Source organism: Onthophagus taurus, chromosome 6 (genome assembly GCF_036711975.1).
Source record: "Onthophagus taurus isolate NC chromosome 6, IU_Otau_3.0, whole genome shotgun sequence".
NCBI classification, from domain to species: domain Eukaryota; kingdom Metazoa; phylum Arthropoda; class Insecta; order Coleoptera; family Scarabaeidae; genus Onthophagus; species Onthophagus taurus.
In genome coordinates, this window is record NC_091971.1 from 28,511,418 (window position 1) to 28,535,629 (window position 24,212).

At 36.2% G+C, this 24,212-nt stretch overlaps 2 protein-coding genes across 2 annotated transcripts in view; both read left to right on the forward strand.

The window, feature by feature from the left end:
• The window catches only part of LOC111414591 (cilia and flagella-associated protein 47-like), a 36,754-nt gene extending 19,090 nt beyond the window's left edge, over window positions 1-17,664 (forward strand). The window contains exons 10-13 of the mRNA XM_023045980.2: window positions 8,843-10,963; window positions 15,140-15,468; window positions 15,524-17,112; window positions 17,173-17,664. Of these exons, the coding sequence (XP_022901748.2) occupies window positions 8,843-10,963; window positions 15,140-15,468; window positions 15,524-17,112; window positions 17,173-17,501 (4,368 nt within the window). The 3' untranslated portion in view covers window positions 17,502-17,664. The remainder of the gene's footprint in view (window positions 1-8,842; window positions 10,964-15,139; window positions 15,469-15,523; window positions 17,113-17,172) is intronic.
• Window positions 17,665-23,762: 6,098 nt separating this feature from the next.
• Window positions 23,763-24,212, forward strand: part of LOC111414590 (cilia and flagella-associated protein 47-like) — a 30,526-nt gene continuing 30,076 nt past the window's right edge. Inside the window, exons 1-2 of the mRNA XM_023045979.2 lie at window positions 23,763-23,994; window positions 24,048-24,199. Coding sequence (XP_022901747.2) covers window positions 23,806-23,994; window positions 24,048-24,199 — 341 coding nt within the window. The 5' untranslated portion in view covers window positions 23,763-23,805. The remainder of the gene's footprint in view (window positions 23,995-24,047; window positions 24,200-24,212) is intronic.

Below are 24,212 nucleotides of genomic sequence, written 5' to 3' on the forward strand. Positions count from 1 at the left end.
TGATTCGAAAATAATTTTTTGAATTTACTCCAATTATTTTGCTGCTCCATAAAGTCTGCTAATAAATACCCCATTAATAAGCATTATAATTTGCATTATTCATAATCCAACAATTCACAATTAATCTTGTCAAGTTAGTCTCTATAACGTAATATACCTAAGCAGTGCTATCTTTGAAGAATTTAAACAAGAGCTCTATTTCAAACATTTTTCCTTACTCAAGATTTTGGTACACTCGCCAATGGTTTTAGTCCATTAAAAATATCCACCTATGGTACAGAAATATGCTTATGTTTGTAGCAAGTTTTAGTTATTAACATTAAGAGATCTCAGATCTGCCTGATTTACTGTAGGATTGAATAAAAATGAAAATTTTGCCATTAACAAAGGTTTATTACATTGATTTCAATTTTTAGAATTCTCAATCATTTTCGAAATGGAAAGCTTAGTCTCCGTTAGGTTGTATGCTACTCACTCTTTCTCTGGAAATTCCCTACGAAAAGAATTTTTCAATTCAATTTGAACGTCTTCTCGTTTGCTCTTTAAACCAATGATATTCTTCGGCAAGGAGATCGTTGCAATTCTGGTAGCTTTAGGATATAACAACACGGTGTATTGTATATCTCTATGTCGTAGTGGATAGTATTAACATTAGGTATATACCATGGTGAACGTAACCCGTTCCACAAGCCATCTTTTTTCTTTAAGTATATTTTCCTATAAATTAGCTTGAGTTGCAACATTTTCTAATGATCTAAACAATTCCTAAATATGTTATTAGCCCTAGTTAAGATGATTATCTAATTGTAAGTGTATCTCTTAAGATTCGTAAGATTCGATTACTTAAGATTCGACTTAAGTATGTATGTATGTAGTTTCACGTGGGGTTTCACGTGGGGATTACTGTTCATTCAAGGGTCAGAAAACCCGCCCAATCTTTTCATGAACGTTAATATAGAACAGAAAGGTGCGTTCCTTATATCCGAAATTTGGAGCCATGGTACTCCGAAAATGGATTCCCTTAAGTACGCGAGGTTGGGACAGTCACAAACAATATGACTTACCGTTTCGTCTTCCATTTCACACCCTCTACAGAGGGGTGTATTCGCCAGCTTCATGTAAAACATGTGCTTACGTAACCTGCAGTGTCCGGTCAGGAAGTGAGTGAGAAGCCTTAACTCACTTTTTCATTTTCCCAGAAACTGAGTAGATCTTTTCCGGTGAGCAGAATTTTCTTAGCAAACACACCTGCTGCTGTCTCATCCCATCTGTTGCAAAAAGCTCGATGGGAGATGGAGTTTATCAGTTTTGATGTTGTATTAACAGCTAGTGGTACAAACGGTTTAGGGGAGATCGGTGACTTGTTAGCCGCCCGTTCCGCCAGCCTGTCCGAATGATCATGTCCTTTAATTCCAATGTTTCCTTTTCGCCACTTTATCGTGACGTTGTTGTATACGTTTGCCTCCTCGAGTGATTGCCGACAGGACTTCACCAACGATGATGCAGTGTGGTGCCTACCAACCGCCAGCATAGTCTGTCTGCTATCAGTGCAGATTACAACGTTTCTGCCGACTTTTTTGGAATCGATGATCGCATCGGCTGCTATCTTATAGCAGTTAATTCGGCTTGAGCAGTCGCGCAAACGAAGTGGAAAGGTGCAGCTGGAGATCCAGCCTTCTTTGATCCATCAGTGTAGATGGTCAGCGTTTTGTCCGAGCTCGAGTTCCTCGTTTCAATGCCAAAGTGTGGCTATGAAAGTAGGTGTAATGTAGTCTGTGCGAGCTTTAAGGAGGGGTTTATTAACAGCCTCACTCCAGAGCTTGCTCCGGACTATTCTCATTTTAACAACCTGCTTTTCATTTACTGATAGCAATCGAAGCAATGCCATCACGGCCACCTCCCTGATAAAAATATCTAGGGGCAGCACGTTCAGCATAGTCTCCATCGCAATCGTAAGTGTAGATCTCCTAGCAGATGATCAGTCGTTGCAGTTGATGCAGCAATTTAGCTTTATATGCATGTTTTAGTGTTGAGCACCAAACTATGACTCCGTGAGCTACCATAGGTCTTATCACAGAAGTGTAGATCCACATTGTAACTTTCGGATATAGTCCCCAAGTATTCCCAATAGCTCTTCGGCACTGGGCCAGTACAATTGTTGCTTTTTTGGTTTTGCAACTAATGAGTGATGTCAAAGTTAGTCCTTTGTCGAAGATAACACCCAGATATTTCTCTTCTGGAGCAAAGGTTAATGGATTATTACAGAAATTGGGTGGCGTTAAGTGTTCCAGTTTCTTCGGTTTAGTGAAGAGAACAGTCTCAGTCTTTTTAAATTGGCAATTGTAGCCTCCCGGTTCATCATGGTGAGTATTAAAGGGATAAAAAAGAATAAGTCCACGATGATTTTTTATTATTTTTCTAATTTCGGTACAATAATGTTTCGCTTTTTCTAAAAGCGTCTTCAGGTACGACGTCAAAAACTAAGAATGATGAACACGTGAAAAAAAGATCATGTGGAAAAATTTCTTTTACGAAAACTACGACGGACCGATGATTAAAGATATAATTTTGGATTAAAGAATTAAGTGAAATTTTTGAAAACGGCGTGGGTTTACCATGTCAGGTTAAAAACTCCAACGTCGGGTGATAGGTTAAAAAATGTTTTTTGAAATGCTGAAGGCAGGCGTAAAAAACTGTAAAAGCTGAAGGCATGTTATAAAAAAGGGAATTTAGCGTTAAAAATCGAAAAACTTGAGTCGTGTGCACATATCGACTAATTACAACGGATCGACAGTAGAGTATCAGTCTTTTTAGGATTGGCAGAGGGGATATGTTCTTCACACCATCGTTCAACAAGTTTACGCGAATACTGCATTCTGTAACAAAGAAAATTGTCAGGTTCACCTCTTAATAAGATAGCCACGTCGTCGGCGTAAAGAGACGACGTGGCAATATCTCTTCACCAACTGTGAAGAGATATTTATTATTTAACTCACGAATGAGATCATCAACTATTAAACACCAGAGAAGCGGTGAGAGTACCCCACCTTGTGGGCAACTCTTAACCACAGCTCTCTGTACTGTGTGTCCTTTCGCATTAGCCTGAACTACTCTGCTTGCCAGCATTGTTTTTATCCAGCCCGCGATGACCAATGGCACTCTTCGAGATTCCAATACCAGGTTAATGCTACTAAAGGTGGTTTTGTCAAACGCTCCCTCTATATCAAGGAAAGTTTCCAGAATAGACTCCTTCGAATCAAGTGCTTGCTCGATGCCTCCCACTACCATGTGTAGGGCGCTATCCACAGATTTACCTTTGATATAAGCATGTTGGTGCAAGTGCAAAGGAAACGCTTTAAGTACATTCTCTCTAATGTAATGTTCACATAGCCAAGAAATGATGAGAGACTAATTGGTCAAAAGGCTTTAGGATCAGCTGTGTCCTTTTTCCATTTTTTTCCAACTCTCATCAAGTGTATTTTCATATCCTCTAGGGTACATTGAAGAAGAGCAGGAAATATACCGTCGGGTGCGGGTGTTTTGAAGGGCTCAAAACTGCCGACGGCCCACTTTACCAACTCATTCCGTACAACCTGGTTGGCCATCTGCCAGTCCTGGCTAGTAGGAGAGTTGTTAAATTCAACATTAGCAAATGCAACGATTCTTCTGGATCCTTGGGAAAACTGCCATCGGACTTCTTTAGAATATCACAACTGTGTTTTTGGCCTGGAGATAGTATTTTGTTTAGGCGTGAGGCCTCCGCAGCGCTCTCCACCTCTTCACAAAAACCTCTCGGCTCTAGGCTTGTCGTATCTTTTGTCGTACTAAACGTTTGAACTCTGACTGGTGTGTTTTGAACAAGGTCCAGTGAGAAGCTTTTCTGCAAGTGATTCTCAGTGAATGTTGATCAGGAGTCCACCAAGGTGTAGCCCTTCCTCTCTCCTCCACAATTCTCTCAGGACGTGCACTGTGGAAGGCCTGAGTTACTGTGTCACCCACGAGGTTTGAGTAATTCTCCAATTCATCGGTATTTCCAGGAAAGGCATCTGGAAAATCTCGCAATTGCTCATTTAGACAGCTTGCAAAAATGCTTAAGTCAATTCGTTTTGGATCCCGGTCCTAAATCAAAAGTGATGCATCTATGTGTGTCAGACAGAGTGTCAGACATAGACGCCTCCTGGCAGACGCACCAGTTGCTAATCTTTTGAGATACGTTCGCCGATGCCAAGGTCAAATCAATAATCGTCTGACACCTAGCATTGACGAATGTGGGTTCACAGCCTTGGTTGATTATTTCCAAGTCATTATTCGTAATAAATTCAAGCAAGGTCTTACCTCTAAAGTTTCCTTCGTCACATCCCCAGGCAACAGAATGAGCGTTGGAGTCGCAGCCTACAATGAGTAGCCATTTATTTACCTTGCTAGCGTTGACTAATGTTGTCAAGGCCGCAGTAGGAGCCATCTCTTCTATAGGCAGGTAGACAGATGCTAGAGTCAGCGTCGTTTTCTTCTTCGCTATGAAGCATTGAATCCTGACTACAACGGAGTCCCGATTTGATTCTTCCAGCAGGAGATATGCGGAGATATGTCTAGGAACGTAGATCCTGAGTACTGAAAAAGAAAACAGAACGGCGAAGAAAACCGAAACCAGAAACATTCGAGTTGATAGTCCATGGCTCTTAAATCAAAGCAACGGTGTTTTGCATCATGTCGACTTAAGTAACATTGGATTATTATCGCCTTCGCTTAATTACAGTCAACAATTAGATTCCACCTTTGTTCAGTTCCCAATCTTAAATCCGCTCGTCGTTTTCTTTGCGTGAGTTGTCATCAATTTTCCAGCCTGCAGCCCTCATCTCAAATTTTTTTGATCTTCTTTTTCTCATCTTATGACCAGATTGTTTCTTCGTGCTCTTTTCTCTACTACCTCTTCCTTAATTCTTTGATATTCTTGTTTTATTAAACGCATCTCCTCGTGATAGGTTTGCTGTTCCTATCTTACTTCTTTAATTATTGCCATAATATTTACTATCAACGACATTATTTTATCCAACATACTTTCTTCAGCTTCTAGTTTTCTCTCTTTTTTATTTCGTCTTCTTTTTTCCCCTGATCGGTAGAACATTCATGGTTATATTTCCAGCATTTTTCTAGAATTTCTTCGCTGTGAATATTATGTCCGTAGTTGATCGGTTCTAAACGTACCTTGATATTCTCCGATTACATCTTCCGCATAGGATTTCATCTGGGATCGCTGTAATTTTCGCAGCGATCTTTATCTCCTTTTCCATATATCGGACATAAGTATGTATAACGGTTTTACACCAATCTTCTGACAACGTTTCATATGTCCAGATTTGCGAGACAATAACGTGAAATTTCTAAGCAATGCAGTCCTCATCGCTATTCAAGAGTTCCGCCTGTATGTGATGATGCCGGTATGAATTGGTTTCAACAAAATGGGACATAATTAACTAACCGTACATCATTTAAATGAAACATTCTTGAATTTATGTATAGGAAGACAGCTGTCATCTATGCCCGGAGATTCTTGAGGGCATCTTTCACTTCCCCAAAATCTGTTTCCTGTCTATTGCCTCCTCCCTTAGCACACTACACCCTCTCAGTATGTGTTCCAATCCTCTCCACATCGTCCGCCCAATACCTATTCCCCCTCTCCTCATTGCCACAGCGGAATCTGGCCACCAATCTCTTCCCTTCATCATCCCCCTCCATCAACAAATATTTTGGCAGTTCCTCTGTCACTATCTCCCCATACCTTTCATTGTATCTCCCTTCTCGTATCTGTGACCTTCTTTCCTGCCTCTGTATATCCCTGTCCCTATCTCACAGTTCTTTCCACATTTCACCTCTTTCCGCTCTTCTGTTTTCGATCCCAGTTAGTGAGTATCCCACTCTTCTATAATATTCTTCCCTGTCTCTTTGCCCATAGATCAGCCTCCTCTCCTTAATTTCCCTCCAGCACTCTCCCAGGATCCTGCAATGCGGTCTTGCTTCTATCATTTCCTCATACTTCACTGCTCTTCTCCCCTAAGCGGACACCCCTGTCTCAATTTGCTCCCTTTGTCGTCCAGAATACCTTACTTAACTCCTCCCTCACTTTAACCTTGGCCATCGTCTCCCTGTACATCTCCTTCACCCTCCCTATCAGTTGTTCCGTGATACCTCTCCTCCTCATTTCCTTTCACAACTTCTCTCTATCCACGTTGTCGAATGCAGCCTTCAGGTCAATAAACAATCCATACAGTTTTCCCTCTTCTTGTTCAACTCCCTATCTACCAGGTGTTTCAGAATGTATACATTGTCAATGGTATATTGACAATTGTATAATTTACATTGTCCCTTCCTGAATCCCGCCTGCCCATCCGGCAACAGTTCCCCCCCTCCATTTCCTCTTCCAACCTCCCCAGCAGTATCTTTGCATAAATTTTGAGAGTTGTGTCCAACAGGGTGATCCCTCTATAATTGCTCACCACCCTTTTACTCTCCTATTTATACAGTGGGCATATTATCCCCATCCTCCACCTGTCTGGAAACCTCTCCCCCATCCATACGTCGTTTATTACCTTCCATAGTTTCTTCATCACTGCCTCCGTCGCCTCCAAAAATGCCTCATTCTGGATCTCATCCTCTCCTGGCGCCCTTCCCCTCTTCAGTCCCCTCAACACTGCCTCCATTTCTTCCAGTGTTATCTCTTCTCCTCCTTGCACCGCTCGCTCTCCCTCTCCTAGTCTTCTCTCTTCATGAAGTAGGTTCTCCATTCAGTCATTTGTATATCTCTGCTGACTTCCTCTCTTCCCTTCCTCATCCTCTTTAAATATCTTCATACCTCATTTTCCTCTTTCAACTCCTTAATCTTCTCAGCCTCCCTTTCCTTCAGCTCCCTCTTCTTTTTCTTGTATTCTTCTTTGTATTTTCTCCTGGCCTCTATATATCTATATATCTCTACCTCCCCTCTCTGCCAATGTCTCAATTTCCTTCTGGCTTCTCTCTTTTCCTCCCTGCATTCCCTATCCCACCATTCGTTTCTTCCCAGTCTAATCACCTGTCGCCCACTCTCTTTCTTCAACGTCGCCTCCCTAACCACCTCAATTACTTCATTCAATCCGTCGGCCCCCTCCACTCTCTGACCCCAGCTTGCCAACTTTCCCCTATAATGTTCTATCCCCTCTTTCGACCAATCTACCCTAATGTATTTTCCACCATGTTCCATTATCTTTCTATTCCTTCTTCCCCTCGATCCCTTTATGCACATTTCTAGAAGCTGGTGATCCGACTCTACCAACGCCTCAACCCTAATTATCGATTTTCTGTCATAGATTTCCTCCAGTTTCTATAGCTATCGTTTTCTATACCTTTAATTACAAAACTGAGGAAGAAGTGTAGAAACTTAAATATCCATGGTCATGAGTTGATGATAGTAAAGCACACAGAAGCAAGTGACTTCTTTAAATCATTGTACGTCACTATGTAGAGATTTCATAACCGTTAGGAAGTGTTATGAACAGTTCTGGGATTTTAAACAAAGCTATAAAACGTAAGAATCAGGAAAGAAGACTAATACTAATGCTGATGAATACACTCAACGCTCTCACAACACACCACAACGCGAGACTACATTTTCTAAATTTGTTATCTTAAAAAACGTTTTCATGCTATACAAGGTATAAATCCATCGATACCATGTTGAAATCCGTTTAGCTGTTTTAGAATTTTTTCATCAAGCTGCAAAAAAAGCACATATTTTACGTTAAAATGTACACTAAGAACAAATTCTACTTCATAAATATATACATATACAGGGTGATTCACATAAGAACCGACACAGAGCAGGGACATGTAGAGGACAATAAATTAAGATGATTTAACGTAACTTACCTCTATACTAAGTTGTACACCTGAGGAGTTATAGGTCTTCAAAGTTGGCTCTTAAATTTTTAAAAAGTTCAATATCTTCGTAATACATTAAGCTAGAAAAACCAAATTTGGTATACGTTATGAGTGTACCAAGGGTATTAATTGGTAGCAAATTGAACTCAATTGAAGCATTTCAAAGGGTTGATTAAAGGTGATGGTACCCTAAATTTTGCCAGATTTTTTAATCTTTTGGCGGATTTAATACATTACTACTTCATTTCATGTGGAATTTAATTCTAAAACTTTTCTTACTCTTATTATTTTTTAAAAAACTTTGTCGTTTTCATAGAAACCTTAAATAATTAAACCCACGTATTTCGTAATGTTGCTTAAAATAAGCGAAAATTCGGTAGGCGGCTATGAAATTGTACGTCAAACTTGACAAATAGGTTATAAAGTTATTTGACGACAAGGTTTTATAACCTATTTGTCAAGTTTGACGTACAATTTCACAGCCGACTGATATGAAAACGACAATGTTTTTTAAAAAATAATAAGAGTAGTAAAAGTTTTAGAATTAAATTCCACATGAAATCAGGTAATAATCTGTTAAATCTACCAAAAGGTTAAAAAAATCTGTCAACATTTAGGGGACCATCACCCGTAATCAACCCCTTCAAATGCCTCAATTGGTCTCAACTTGCTACCAATTAATACCCTCGGTACACTCATAACGTATACCAAATTTGGTTTTTCTAGCTTAATGTATTACGAAGATATTCAATGTTTTAAAAATTTAAGACCCAACTTTGAAGGCCTATAACTCCTCAGGGGTACAACTTAGTATAGAGATAAGTTGTGTTAAATCGTCTTAATTTATTGTCCTCTACATGTCCCTGTTCTGTGTCGGTTCTTATGTGAATCACCCTGTATATTTCTATTAATATAATTAATATTTTTCTAGATAGCAGCAAATCACAATTTAATTTTTCCTTTACAAATTCACAATATGAACCAATTCCCAGTCCGTCTGTACATTCGTTCAGATAAAGCAAATATTGGTTGCATAAGAGAAAATCGTTATGTATTACAAGGTAATTCCTGTATTGAAGTAAAATTGGTATACAATTCCGGAACTATTGGGTATTATGCAGCGAATCTGGATTTAATATTCAATGAAAGTATGATGATACCAGTTCCGGTTTTGATAAATGTAATACCGAGGATTCTTAGATTGAATACAAATCAGATTGATTTTCCAAGAGAATGTACTACGCAATATATTCAATTAATCAACGATTTAAATATATCGGTTAAGTTCTATTGGATTATTAACGAACCGAACTTTATAATACAACCATTAGAAGGTGTTGTGGATATTGGAAAAACATTAAAATCTGTAGTTACTTATATACCGGAAGTTGAAGGGCCCACAACTTGTATTGCAAAATTTGTATCGGGAGATTGTTCTCCTCAACTTTTTGTGATATCTTGTGATAACTTTGAAACCGGAGATTTGGATGTAATAACGAAGGAAGTCAATTTTGAGAATTTATCACTACAAACATGGTCTTTTAAAGAAATTTTAATAAAAAATTTAAGCAATTTTACTGTTGGTTGTAAAATCGATCGAAGTAATTTAAAACCGGATTGGATTAAAATAACTCCAATGGAAGTGGCGATAAAACCAAATTGTTTGTTTGCTATTATAGTAGCAGTTTTGTGTCCAAAATGCGTTAGTTTTGAAGGATCAATAACACTAATGGTTGTAAACGATGCAGATAAAAAATATGAAATTTCTGTTAAAGGAAACGTTGTTTATCCAGATATTCGAATAGATCCAAATGTGATTTTATTTCCAAAAATATCCTCCAGTAGTTTTGCTATTATTAAATTTACAATAAAAAATAAATGTGCAGCAGAAACTTTCGTTAATTTCGATTTAGAAGAATACCCTGAATTCAAAGTAACTCAGTCAAATCAATTATTTGATAAAAACGATGTTGCAGTAGCAAATTTTCTTCCGAACGAATCAAAAACTTTTTATATTCACTTCTATCCAACGGAAGCTATGTCAACATGGTTTTTTCTTCCGATTACTTTAAATGGAATCTTAGGGCCACCATTAAGATATGACACAATAACACAAGTAGTCGATTATTATCTGTGTGCAAGTAATGAGATTGATGACGATTCCAAACTTATTAATGTGCCACAAAAAGTTCCTTGCGTTAAAGCCACGGTTTTTTCAACAGAACCGAGTATAATATTGTCAAAAAAAATAGTCAATCTTCGCGTGGATGAATTAAACGTGAAAGATTCATATATTTTAAAAATAAAAAATCCACAAACTACGCCAAAAATGGTTATGGTAAAATTAAGCTCTAATTCACAACCTTTTTCCTACTTTATGACTGATAGAGAATCTCGTTTTGTGGAATTACCAAACGGAACATGTATACAATTTAAACTTGGATCGGATCAGGAAAGAGAAATTACAATAAATTATGAACCATTAGAAAATCTAAATAGTCGAGTTCTTTTACCAATTTATCTTCAAACTGAAGGGCACAATCAATTACATACAGCGATAGAAATCAATGGAACTTGTCAAATACCAGAAATTCAGTTTGCTCCGAATTATATAGAGATAATCGGAAATATATCAGAGAAGATTACAAATAAATGTACGGTAAATACTAATGATGACTTTAAAATTTATTGTCGGTCTCTTCCGACCCAAATAACAACGTTTTCTTTACGTACGGCGATTTGTAAAAATCACTCTCCAAATTGTGAATTAACCATGGATTGCAGCAATGATTATTTTAGTATGACGGAAGGAAGCGAAAAGATTTGGATTAATGAAACCGATTATATGATCGATGTTAAATTAATAAATTGTCCAAGTGAAAGTTGCATTTACGAATCGAATCTTGAAATTTCATGTAGTTGTGGTGGTAGATGGGAAAGACCACTTATTGGTGCTTACGAAAATAGTTACCTAACAACCTATTCATTTTCTGAGATGTATCTTAAAGGAACTTTAACCGATCCATTATCCGCAAGAGAAGTAGTAAAAAAGGTAAGAAGTTTTTATTTTCTCGTATAGTATAGTACATAGATATCCAACACAAAATAGTTCATTACAACTTTGTTTGTTCTATTGCTTGTACGTCTTTCAAAGTCAAATTGTAGGGGTACAACTAATGCAAATTTGTTATTTATATGTCTCTTTAAACAAAATTGCATGATGATCTTATGCAAATTTTATGAATTCTTATCCATTTGAATATGTTGATTTGACCAACCGATCTCTCTTAAGTATCTTGATTGATCTGGTTTCTTAACTGAGTCATATCTACTGGAGATATCCAGTCCAAGATGTAAAGTGAGTTCTTAATATCATTTGTTACAAGCAGGAATATGATTGTAAGGCTAACACTTGTTGCGGAAAATTCCGTGGAATGTGGTTTCGGGATAAGGTGGAAGAATTAAATGTTAAAATTTCAAAAGAAAATTGGTTTATTAACCAAACTCTGAATAAAATGCAAAAATTAACAATTAATTGAAAATACAAACTTAATTATGACAAACCTGAGCACAAGGACAAACAGCTTACAAAAAATATGCAGTCTGTTCCCAAGAGGTCACTCGAATTTGGTGTCACAAACCAATGTGGAAAACGAAATCAAAACCAGACTCGAAGGACCCTCACAAATTCACATCCCCACCTCGCACGTGGTAAACAAAAACTACCTTAAATTCAAATAAACGATAACACAAACGGGGATATACAAAAATATTATGTTTCACACTATTCCCACATAAGACCATAAATAAAACTAGTTAAATATCATTAGATGGAGTTACAAATAACCAAATAGACCACCTGTTAATAAAAGACCATCTCTTCGTACAAGCGAGGTTTAGATGCGACATTAGTAAACGGTCAATGCTTGGTAGTCTATAAACAAAGAAACTAAACATAGGTAACCTAAACAATACAGAGTGTAGGTAAAGATGGATAAAAGAACTAGTTAAAATACTAGAAACAATCTCGAATAGAAATAGTATCATTGATGAAGAATGGAAGTAAAACAACTACGATCACTGCTGCTAAAGTCTTAAGAGTGACAGAAAAAAAAGAAAACAAAGGCATAGCAAAACCACATAAAATATAGTGATCGACGAATACGCGAAGAAAAAATCTATAAAGAAGCACTCAAGAAAGTATACAATAAGTAGAGAACGAAGTACTAAGGAGACGAGATTTAAGAATAACAATACAAGAAATGCCTATCAATACATATAGAGGCAGACACAGAAATTCAAGAATCACATCACACTATTTAGAGACACGAAGGGTCAAATAATTGGCGATATCGAAGAAATTAAAAGCAAGTACGGCAAGAATTCGAACTGGGATTAGTGATTGTCTTCCCCACTTATCCATTTCGTATAAAATAGTTGTAGAATTACGAATACTGGAGGGGCGGTATTTTCTACGGCATTTAATGTAAAGTGCTCAAACCAGTCGTATATTACGTGTTGGTACCACTTTTTATGGGTTTTTGAACTGTTACATCATTTTCATCAGCTTTGTAGCAATTGTTAAATTGTCATAAAAACTATCGAGCTTTCCCTTTACGTAGTCCATTATTTACTCCTATCTTCTCTAAGATGTTACTTTGTATTGTTATGTGGTATTTGACCTTCTTCGTTGTCATTCTTACTAGGTCTACGAATATTCTTGGGATATTGTGGGTATATAGGGCATCGTTTGGCTTGTATGATGTTGTCATAAATTAAGTTGAAATCGATGAACATATGGAATGTGTCGATGTATTGCTCTCGGCTCATTCCAAAATCTGACTTTATATGTTGTATTTAATAACAAAATACCTCTAATTTTTAGTTTAGGGTGCTCCCTTTCTTATGGGTAGGATAGATGATTCTAGGAGTGGTACTCGGTTATTTCTTCTGTAATCCATATTTGCTCGTACATTTTATGTGACTGATAGGTCACAGCTTTCTATTTCTCGTCATTTATTGACCTCCGATTCTCCGTGACCATGTTAGCAGCTATTTTGTGTTAAGCAGCTAATCGAAATACTGGGTCCATCTGTTTAATATTAAGTTGGTGTCCGACACAAGATTCCGATCTTTTGTATAAGGTGGTTCAAATTGGATAATTTCGTTCCGTTATCTAAAGATTTCCAGACTTTCCATCTGTCGGCTGTCGTCCTCCGGTTGCTGCGTTTTGTTAATTCGTTTCACCATCTTTGTCGCCTCTCTGTATTCTTCGATACTTCCCCTCGTTCTCCTGTAGGATATTTTGTTATATGAGCTGTTTTTCATGTTGTTGCTCTATTATAGCTAGTGTAAAACCAGTTGCTTCTTTTCCGTAGTTACAAGTGAATATTGCAAAAAAAAGTGGACCCAAAATTGACTCTTGAGGTAGACCAGATACAACTGCCATGGAAGACGAGATTGCACCGTTCACCATGATTTACTGCCTCCTATCCACAAGATAATTTCTAAACAAATTAAAAGCCATACTACCATTTGCAATGTAATTCAAATTTGATAGCAATAAGTCATGATTTAATATGTCAAAAGCGTTGGCAAAGTCCAAATGAACTAAGATTGTAGATCTTCCCTCATCCAGAGACCTAAAGATGCCATCAGTTACATCCAATAACGCAGTAGCAGAGCTATAGTGTTTCCTGAACCCTGATTGTCTGGTAGGTAAAATATTAATGTCATTCAAGTGAGTAGAAAGCTGTTCAACAATTATTCTCCCAAGTACCTTGGGCAACGCTGGAAGTAGTGTAATAGGCCGTAAATACTTTAGAGCCTTCACAACTTTTGATTTTGGACCGGGAGTCACTAGACCATGCTTCAAGCAGAAGGAAAAACAGACTCCCGTAGCACACAAACATTGAAAATATGACACAAAACGTCAAATATGCGTGGACACCACAACCCTATCATATTCAAGGAAATTCCATCAGAGCCAATGCAGACCTATTGCATAGGTAGGAACTAGCCTACCAGCAATACTGCCCAGATGTTGCCTAGTTCCAGTTTATTTGATTCAACCCGTCCTGGTGGCGTTTCACTACCCACACACACACAGAGCCGAACTCTATTATTCTTTACATAAGCATTACGTATGGAGCTTAGATATTTGAATTTATACAGGATTTGATGCATAGGGTATTTGTTGTCAAGTTAACAGACAATATATCGTAGACTGGCAGCTGATTACCATAGGTCGAGAATGGCATGAAAAATGTTTTGTCCACATTCACTGTCAAACGATTATAAGAAACCCAACCAAATATTTTAATTACGCCACTCTCTGCCTTAGCCTTCACCCCTTCCCACGTTGCATCTGAGTATACGACAACAGTATCATCAGCAAAGCATGTCATATCCTCCGCAACGTCAGAAGTTACCAAGTTGTTCATGTAAATACTAAATAACAAAGGTCCTCAAACTGTAACCTGACCCTTTTTAATACACTGTTGGACATAATTCACGAGCACACCTTATATAATCTGAACGCGTGAAGATAAATTCATGATATTTGCGGAGCACAAAGGTTTACCGTAGACGAGTTTATTCATCGAGTTTCGAGATGTTCCGTCGCGGCATTGTTGACTGAGCCGCTCTTCCAAGTGGAACATTCCGTCGCTATGGAGACCGAAGTGGATGGAAAATACGGAGATTTTACCTCATTCTTGGTGGGTGTTAAATAAAAATAGTGTTGACACGATCCACTTTGGATGAAGATGGAGATCCTTCGTGGGAATTCGCTGCGCTGTGCTTCTCGAAATTTAAAGTTATTGTGAACGATGTCGAATTGATGTTCCCGGATTTTCGACGACATTCTCGTTTACGCGATGTTTTCGCAAGATCGGCCGGTACGTCGAAGCACAGTAGACTAAACTGTCACTCTTCATTCTTCGAATCGTTGACTCATTTGGTGCACTTTCACGGCCTAAAATTCCGCGATGTTTGCGAGCGGTTTCAACGTAACTTTCCCCATATTTCTAATGGGTTTTCACAATAATACCGCGTTGTTCCTTCGTGTAGCGCTCATAATTAATAATCCGAATAATCGTAGATGACAGCTGTCAAATTTCAGGGCTGCCACTTGCACAGAAAAAAATGGCGGTAAATTTAAATCGATCACTCTTATTGAGACACCTTTACATTACTTAAAAGTGTTATTTGATTATTTTAATTTTAGAGTTCAACTATGATTGTTGAGAAATCAAATATGGATCGACAATACGATGTGACAGATTTTTGGCCTTTATTTCCATTCTATCCGACTAAAAACAACGAATTTACCTTCTTTATGGACGGCTGTGTATACGCAACCGAAATGTGGCTCTACACCCAAGGATTTTTTTGTCAAACTTATTATTATATACCAAATTGTATTAGTAATGTTTTTACGATTGAGACGCAGGATAAAAAGGACAAGAAAAAGACTACGAGTAAAACTATGATACCAATCGTAGATCTTTTGAATAATTTCATTGGAGATAAAATTAATGATTATTTAGAAATTAAGTATGTATAATATAAAATTTGATTAGATTAATTTAAGAAAAATTTTTTTATTCAGAGATTTTCCCTCAGATCAAGTAGAGCAAGCGTGTTATTTGCATACAATTTATGCGAAAATTATAGAGTTGATAACGAAACATGGAGGGACGTTTTCTTATATTTGCCCAGTTTTTTATCTTCCTTTTAATTATTTTGACATCTACCGCAAATCGTTTGATTGTGAAGATACGCCGTTAAAACCGTTAGCTCATTGGATAGAAAATATAGATGAATTTCATCTATTAACGAAACAAGCCTGGTTAGATTTAATCCTACAAATTTACAAATCTTTATATTTATTTAGATTACCCGTGGAAAAAAGTAAAAACACTCCGGATATTGAACCGTTAAATAATTTTTTTGATGCTGTTTCACATGTATGTTTTGGTAGTTCAGACGTACATAGTATGTATGAAGATGTAATAATAGCATGGTTTCAATATCACTATGATAATACTAACTTATGGGATCAAAAGGAGAGGGAACCGAAAATGATCAGTACTACAGGGGAATGTTTCATGGATGGTTTAGTTTTGGCGACAATAACAAGTGTTTATTGTCCATATTTACGTCCGTTTTTACAAATGATCTATCATTCTCCTGAAACAAATGTTGAAAATTTACACAATTTGATTACTGTCATTCAAGCTTGGGAACAATTAAATTATAGTTTTTCAATATCTGCAGACGAGATACTGCGACCGAACTCTTTAAGAATATTCATGTTAATGGCTTATATGTATGATATAATGCCGACTATGTATCCAAGTGAAACTATGATTTTTGAAACTGGTTTATCACAAAACATTTCCAAATCAATTAAATTATCTAATCCAAATTCTTATCCTATAGCTTATAAACCAATTATTATCCCTGCCAATACATCATTTGTATTGAGTGCAGATATATTGATTATTTTACCACAGAAAAGTGCTGAATTAAATATAACATACGTTGCAAAATCTGCGAAAACTATTAATTGTAATTTATTACTTAGCGGTGAAATTCCGAAATATCACTACGCCAAAAATAAATCCATAAATTTAATTGGAAAACCCGATTTGTCTTTTCCATCAACAGTAATAACTCATCCTTGTTATCTTTATGAAGTAACCGAAACTGATTTTCAAATACAAACACCTTATGATAAACCGACTTTTTATGAATTACGACAATCCGTAGAACCAGTTGAAACATACGAAGAACTACAAACTTTACCAGTTTATACAGATTATTCAAGATTTAGTCTTTCTAGAGTGGCATTCACTAACGATTCATTTGCAACATCCACTGGTGGCATTTTGCAACTAAAAGGATTAATACGAAATATATTTGCATGTGATAGCACAAATTGCTTTTATTTTTCAAGTCCGAATACTGGAGATTTTTTGTTACAAATTAACACAGTTTGGACCGATACATTTATAGCAGAAGATCTCGTTGTTAACCTACCATGGGAATATAATGAAAATGCTAAATTGTTTGTGGAAAGAAGAAAGTTATTGATTAAAATACCGATTGTTAATAACCTTTTATGGATGGCTGTGAAAACTATTACTTACACCTTGGTTGATTCTGAGGATAGAAGTATGTGGGAAAACATTTTAGGTAAATTTATAGTTTATTTAAATTTAATCCTCCCTTTACTGACTTGTATTATTTTTTTAGATTTTCCTGCTGGAAGATTAATAGCAGCACATTTATATCGCATAGCAAGTTTTTTAGCTCCTTGTATGACAAGTGAAAACGATATAACATTATCTTACAATTTAACAACAGACAACCAATGTAATATAATATTACCGGATCAGATCGTTATTAAAAACGAGTACGAAGATGGAACAATAGACGTTGAATGGGAACCGGAATCTTTAACTGAACCATGGCCAAAAAATTTCACTTTGACGCTCTTAAATGAACAATTTAGTTTATTGAGAAGGTACAATCTTGTATTCAAGACCGGATATGAAAAATCAAATCCAAGTTTTTTCAAGTGAAAATTTTATAAAGTATCTTTTACAATTAAAATCCATTGAAATGTATAAATCAAAGAAATAATAAAAATAATAATTATGTGTACAATAATATACTGAATCTGTTTTTACGCGACTATACTTTTCCATTAAATTCGCGTAAAAAAAGATATGGTATTTATGGAAAAATAGGGGATAGCTCGCGACATTTGAAGAATCAGTCAATATTATTAAATTATGATTAAAGTAAGTGAATTTATGTTTCTTAATACTTTTACTTAAGAAACTTATTTAAAAATAATAAATTACTCATAAGTTTAAATAATGAAAAAATAAAAGTTTTCATTCACTTCTCAAAAGTAGACAAAAATCATTATTTAGTGAAACAAAAACGAAAGTTTATTTCTAATTGCTACTCCCTCTGTGCCATATTCAAGTGACCGATATGGTGAAAATTTAAGTCCCAAAATAAGTGTCCGTTTTAAAATAAAAAAACTTATATAATTTTTTTTCAAGATTTTTTTAATATCAAACATCCAAAATTCTTAAGAAATATATTTATAACTTTACAAAACTGTGTAAGGATAATAATAACACTACTTAATTCCTAATTACTGCTATTAATCTTTGCCTGAGTAGCTTCGACGAGCTCTATACCGCATTTAAGAAAAAGTGGTAACTCTCCTCGTCTAAGCAACTTATTCTTGCCTAAGGGTGTGTTTACGTTGGAGCTGCGATAAACGATACTAGCAAAATAACGAAATTGTTGTCATAATTTTATATACAAGTGTTTATATTAGAGCGACGAATTGTCACAAGCTTGACAGCCGACTAACGTTAAGAGAGACGCTAATTGTATTCCCTATTTTCTTTGCTATTATCAGGTGTGGTCGGCATGGATATCGACTGTTTAATTAGTGAAATTTTTGTTAGATCCCCCTTGTGGGACCAAAAAGATAAAAATTACCACAACAGATTTGTTCTGACAAATCGTTTTCAATTCATTTTGCGCAGCTCTTATCGCTGCTCTCATTGTTGTTCTTATCGTTTATCGCAGCTCTCGTTCCAATATAAACACCTGCATATAAAACTATGACAACAATTTCGTTGTTTTGGTAGTATCGTCGCTATTATCGTTTATCGCAGCTTCAACGTTTACGTTGGGAGCAGTCGATATCCATGCCGACCACACCTGATAATAGCAAAGAAAATAGGGAATACAATTAGCGTCGCTCTTATCGTTAGTCGGCTGTCAAGCTTGTGACAATTCGTCGCTCCAATATAAACACTTGCATATAAAATTATGACAACAATTTCGTTATTTTGCTAGTATCGTTTATCGCAGCTCCAGCGTAAACGCACCCTAAGTGAGGCAACCTATAATTATTGCCGCCATTTGCTGTCATTGTCTCTATCATACACTGTCGATGTGTTAAGATGACCTTGTTTAATGTTTCATGACTTAGATCGTTAAAAGCCTTGGTGTCTGAATCGATGAGCTGATCGATGTTTGAAGCAGCAGTTTGATACTGCAGCGTCTGTATAGCATTAAAAAAACCGAGCTCCAGAACATTGGTATCCGGACTATTCGGGGGTTGACACATTAGGGTTATTGAAGCATTAATTAATTTTAAGGCGTTAACAGCTTCATTGAAGTCTTTGTCATTTTTGTCAAAATGTCAGGTTGTTGAGTTACAAATGGCCAAATGCCTAGTTTTCCATTAAACCATTGATTACGGTAGTTATCCCATCTTGGACGGGCAACAGCGGCTAAAAATATGACCTTCGTAATAAACCTCTTACTTTTACATGTTTCATGAGGCTCCCTCTCATCATGAGCGCGGTAGTATTTATTAGAGGTCTTTTTTAAATAAAACCATTTCTCGTCAACATGAATGTAGTTTTTCATATCCTTAAAAATAGGTGCACCAGCAGCGATACTTTCAGAATCAAGCGTTGCCAAGCAGTATTCCAAACGTTGGATTTTGTTACGGTCAGTAAGAAATGGTTTTACTGCGCTTGAATGAGGAGGTTTGATCAGTCCAGATTTAATGCTTCTCTGAATTGTGCTTTTTGAAATTCCAATGGCATATGCAAGTATGAGTAAATCGGTATCTCTTTTATTTTTTCTATATCTACGATTTTTCGTTTCTTGCCGACTCTTCCAGATTTTCGAGAATTTACATTCGCGCTTTACGCTCCTTCACGTAAAGTTTCTTGTCCTCGATGCCAAATTCGACTTATAGTCTTCTCCGATACAGAATACCGAGCAGCTGCATCCTTTATCGATCCATGTTTAAGTTTACCATTTACACTTACTTCTAACGAATAATGGTACACACTTTGACGCGCTTCCTGGTTTAGGTTAGGCCTTTTTCGTTGAGATACAACTTCAAAAACTCCTCGACGGTCCATTATGTGATCACTCCGGTACTTTTAGAAATAACAAGACGACGTATGATTTATAAATCACTACTCAAAAGTTAAGTAGACGCGTTTAAATTTTTTGACAACATTCATGTGTCAGTTTTGACTTAAGTCACTTGATGGAATACAAGATTGCAACTGATATTTCGAAATAACGCTAAGTTTCGGGAAATGCCAAAATCGGACACTTATTATGGGACAGAGGGAGTATAACTTTTCGATGCGTTTTCTTTCTCCAGCTGTGCTGTCGCTTTAGTGGTTCTAGTCACAAATTCTGTTATTGATCATTGTGTCCCATAAGGCTGTTATACAATAGGGCCGTTAAGGCCTGGTTACACAATACGAGTTGCTGACCTGACAGTGGGCAACTACTGTACCTATGTACTCGCATGACAGTAGCTCGACTCGCCTCGTCCGGTCACACAAGTGCGACTTGCTGGCGTGAAATTAGACAGCTACTGCACGTGTGTACTCGTATCTTTTCAGTAGCTTTTAGGTCTCGTGCAATATTGTCGCAAAATACACGACTGATCACGGTTCATACCGTAATAAAAGCGGTTACAAAAATACTTTCGAGATCGAAATGATTCGAGCTGAAAGTGCTATACAAAAAAAGAAGAAAAACAGAACGATTTGGGTCAAGAATTGGATGCAAAGGCAAAGGGCATCGCATACTATATTTAAAGAACTATATAATAAAGATCCCCGAGAATATAAAGTAGTTATGAGAGTGACACCTTTTAAATTTAATTGCTCCAAAAATTCAACGTGAAGATACACATGAAGAATGCTATACCTGCGAGAGTAAAGTTGGAGATAACCCTAGTATACCTTTCTTCTGGAATATCGTATAGATTGTTGTCGATATTGTTCAGAATTTCAAAAGCATCCGTAATTAAAATAATACCAGAACTGTGTAATGCTATAAACAATAATAATACATTTATTGAGATACGAAATGTTACAAACAACAATAATAAAAACAAATAAAATATAAAATCAAATAAAAAAATTACGATTTTATTTCTCAAAAGGAACTGCGTCAGTGCTAACGCAACATTTTGCGATAGACTGGTTTTCAACAGCCCCCAAATTTGAAACAAACAATATTTATTCAGTAATTAACAAAAATAATATTCAAGAAAAGAAAATAATGTACTATGCTTCAAGTGAGTAAATAGAAAAAACAAGAAACAAAAAAAGATAACAAAAAAATAAGGTTACAATAAGAATTATGTCACCAAATAATAAATGCGTAGCATTTCCAACAAGCCGAAAGGCGAAAAGTTTAATAAACAAATGATATAAAATAAGAAAGTAGACAAATAACAATGCATTTATATCAGATCACAAATCGAACTGTCGCATACTTAAAAGGGATCTAACTTGCTTTTTATATGTTAGTGTTCCCAAGGCTGGGTTTACATGGTCGCATATATCATTAAACAGAAATGGTACGCAATACGAAAATGACCTTTTAAATATTTGCAGTCTATGTCTCGGAATGGTAACGGCGTGTATGCGTCGAACATTAATATTGTGTATATCAGTTCTGAATCTAATTTTATTGTACAAGTAGGGTGGACTTTTAAATTTTAATATTTTATGATAGAGGCAGATACAACGTAATATTCTGCGATTTTCCATATTCAACCAACGCGCCTAAGTTAAAGTATGTGAGATATGATCACCTCATCGGATTCCAAATATAAACCGTAAACATGCATTTTGCACCCTCTGGATACGAGCACTGTCAACGCGATCTAAGCAGGAATGGTACAGCTGGTCACTATAATTAAAAATTGACAAGATAAGTGTGTCACGTAACTGAAGCCTCAGTCTTCGGTTTAAAAGATGCTTGCTGCTATATAAGACTTTAAGAGTATAATATGCACGCCTAATCAGAGTGTTTACATGTTCTTTAAATCGGAATGAAGAATCTATTGTGGCACCCAAGTTACGCGTTGTACCAACAATTTCAATCCGATTATTCGAAACAAAAATTTCTAGTTCTTCCCGAGCACGGCCAGCAACATTCCTACCCCCCAACACGATAGCAGACGTTTTTGCAGCATTAATGTTAAGGCAGTGACTGTTAAGGCAGCCGCTCAATTGAAAACTACAATACAACTGTGTATCATCTGCGTACATGTGAGGTTTACAAAATTTCAATGAACTACACAACTTTAGAGTGTAAATTAGATAAAGAAGAGGGCCCAATATCGATTCTTGGGGTACTCCAGAATTAACAGGCTTCTCTTTAGATCTTTTGTCATTGCAGACAACTACCTGGAATCTTCCTGACAAGTAAGAATTGAATAATTGTATAGATCGCTCTGATAACCCAATAAAATGTAAAATAGATAGGAAGGTTTTATGGTGCAGGGTGTCGAAAGGCTTAGAAAAATAAAGTAATATTAACAAAGAAATCATATTAGAATCTATAACATGTATGATGTCATCAGTAACATCGAGGAGAGCAGTCGTACAACTATAATCTGGACGAAATCCAGACTGAAAAGTAGGCAAGATGTTGTATTTACCAATATGACACCATAGCTCAGATGAGACAACCCTTTCAAATACCTTCGATAAAGCCGGAAGAATGCTAATAGGGCGCAAATCCGAAACCTGACCCGCATTGGCAACCTTGGGAATAGGTTTAATTATGGCAATTTTCCAAGCAGCTGGAAACACTGAATTCCTGAAAATACAATTAAAGATACCACACAAAAAAGGAAGTATCACAGGACAGCACAAGATCAACATTTTTATGCTGATACCATGATGATTTATCTTAAAGCATTAGCCACCTCATCAGAAGATATAGGTTCAAAGTTAAAGCTGTCTGTCACCTGTTCCAACACATTTGAGCTGTAATAATCAATCATCTCAGAATCACCAGCAGCCTGGGACTGTGCAGAGGTGAAATAATCATTAATAACATTCACATCGCCAATAGAAGCAGGGACAGTCATTCAACACATGCTCCAAGTACGCCTTTTTCTCTCGTTTAATAGCACCGTTCGTAAAGTTTCTTAGTTGCTTATAATAATTAAAACTGGCGGTACTTTTAGTTCTCTTGAATTTATTGTAGGCTTTATCACGAAGTTTTATTAAATATTTAATATTATCTGTAATCCACAGTTTCAATTCTTTTCGAACAACAAAAGAACGCCTAGGAACATACATATCAAACAACACGTAATCAGGTCATCAAGGTATTTGAATAATGTAAATACCCACTCGATGAATGAAAACCTTACTCAAAGACCACAAAAGTTGTATTATGGTCGGCTTTAGTGGGTACTCAGTTAATTGGGCATTTCTTTACTTAAAAATGCAATTATACCTGCACTGATTGTGAGAAGTCAATTTGAATCAGATATGGTTTCAAGAACTCCAGTTCATTTGATGTAAATGTTCAGGGTTGTCCACATGGGGTATTTCCTGGACATTGAATTGCTGAAAGAGATCGTATTGAATTGCTTTCTTGTTCATCGGATCTTAATCCTAAAGACTATTTTCATTGGTATTAATTTCCAGAAAACCGAAGAGGAATGTAATAGACGCGTTCTATCATCGAAAAACACGCATTCTTGCAATTTAGTTAAATAAAGATCATTTAAGGTTCAAAAAGTTAAAAATTTTATTTATCCTCAATTACAGATTTTAATATTAGTAAACTGGTTCATTTCAAATTCAACTTATCCCATTAAGTTTTGAGTTATATTTAAACATTTTTTCGACTTTTTCTTGCTTTATTATGTTATAATATTCTCGATAAAAATAAATCCTGTAAAACGAATTTTCACTGACAAGTGATTTAAATATTTTTTCAATGACATTGTCTTTGTGTGCTTTGATTTATATGTTTAATTTATTCTTTTATGAATAACAAATGGAACCGTATGATTCTATTGATACAATAGAAGAAGAGAAATCATCTTTATTAATTGAGAATGTGAGAATATCTCCGGCCAGATTGTGTTTTAAAAATGCTTACGCTGGGAAGACAATTCAAGGTAAAATCTGTTTTAAAAATGAAGGAAAAGTCGACGCATTCATTAGGATATTATCTACTCCTAAGGTAAGAATAAGAATTGTTATTAAAAAATTAATTTAGGTTCAATAACTTTTAAGCAAATCAATGTAACAGCTGGTGGTGGAATTATGTTAAAACCAGGACGGAAGTTATTGAGAAAAGTGTGTGTACCAAATGTCGATATAAATAATTTAAAATTTACAATTATAATTGGTATTAATAACGAAAAAGTTGTTTATGATGTTATCATGTAAGATGGAATA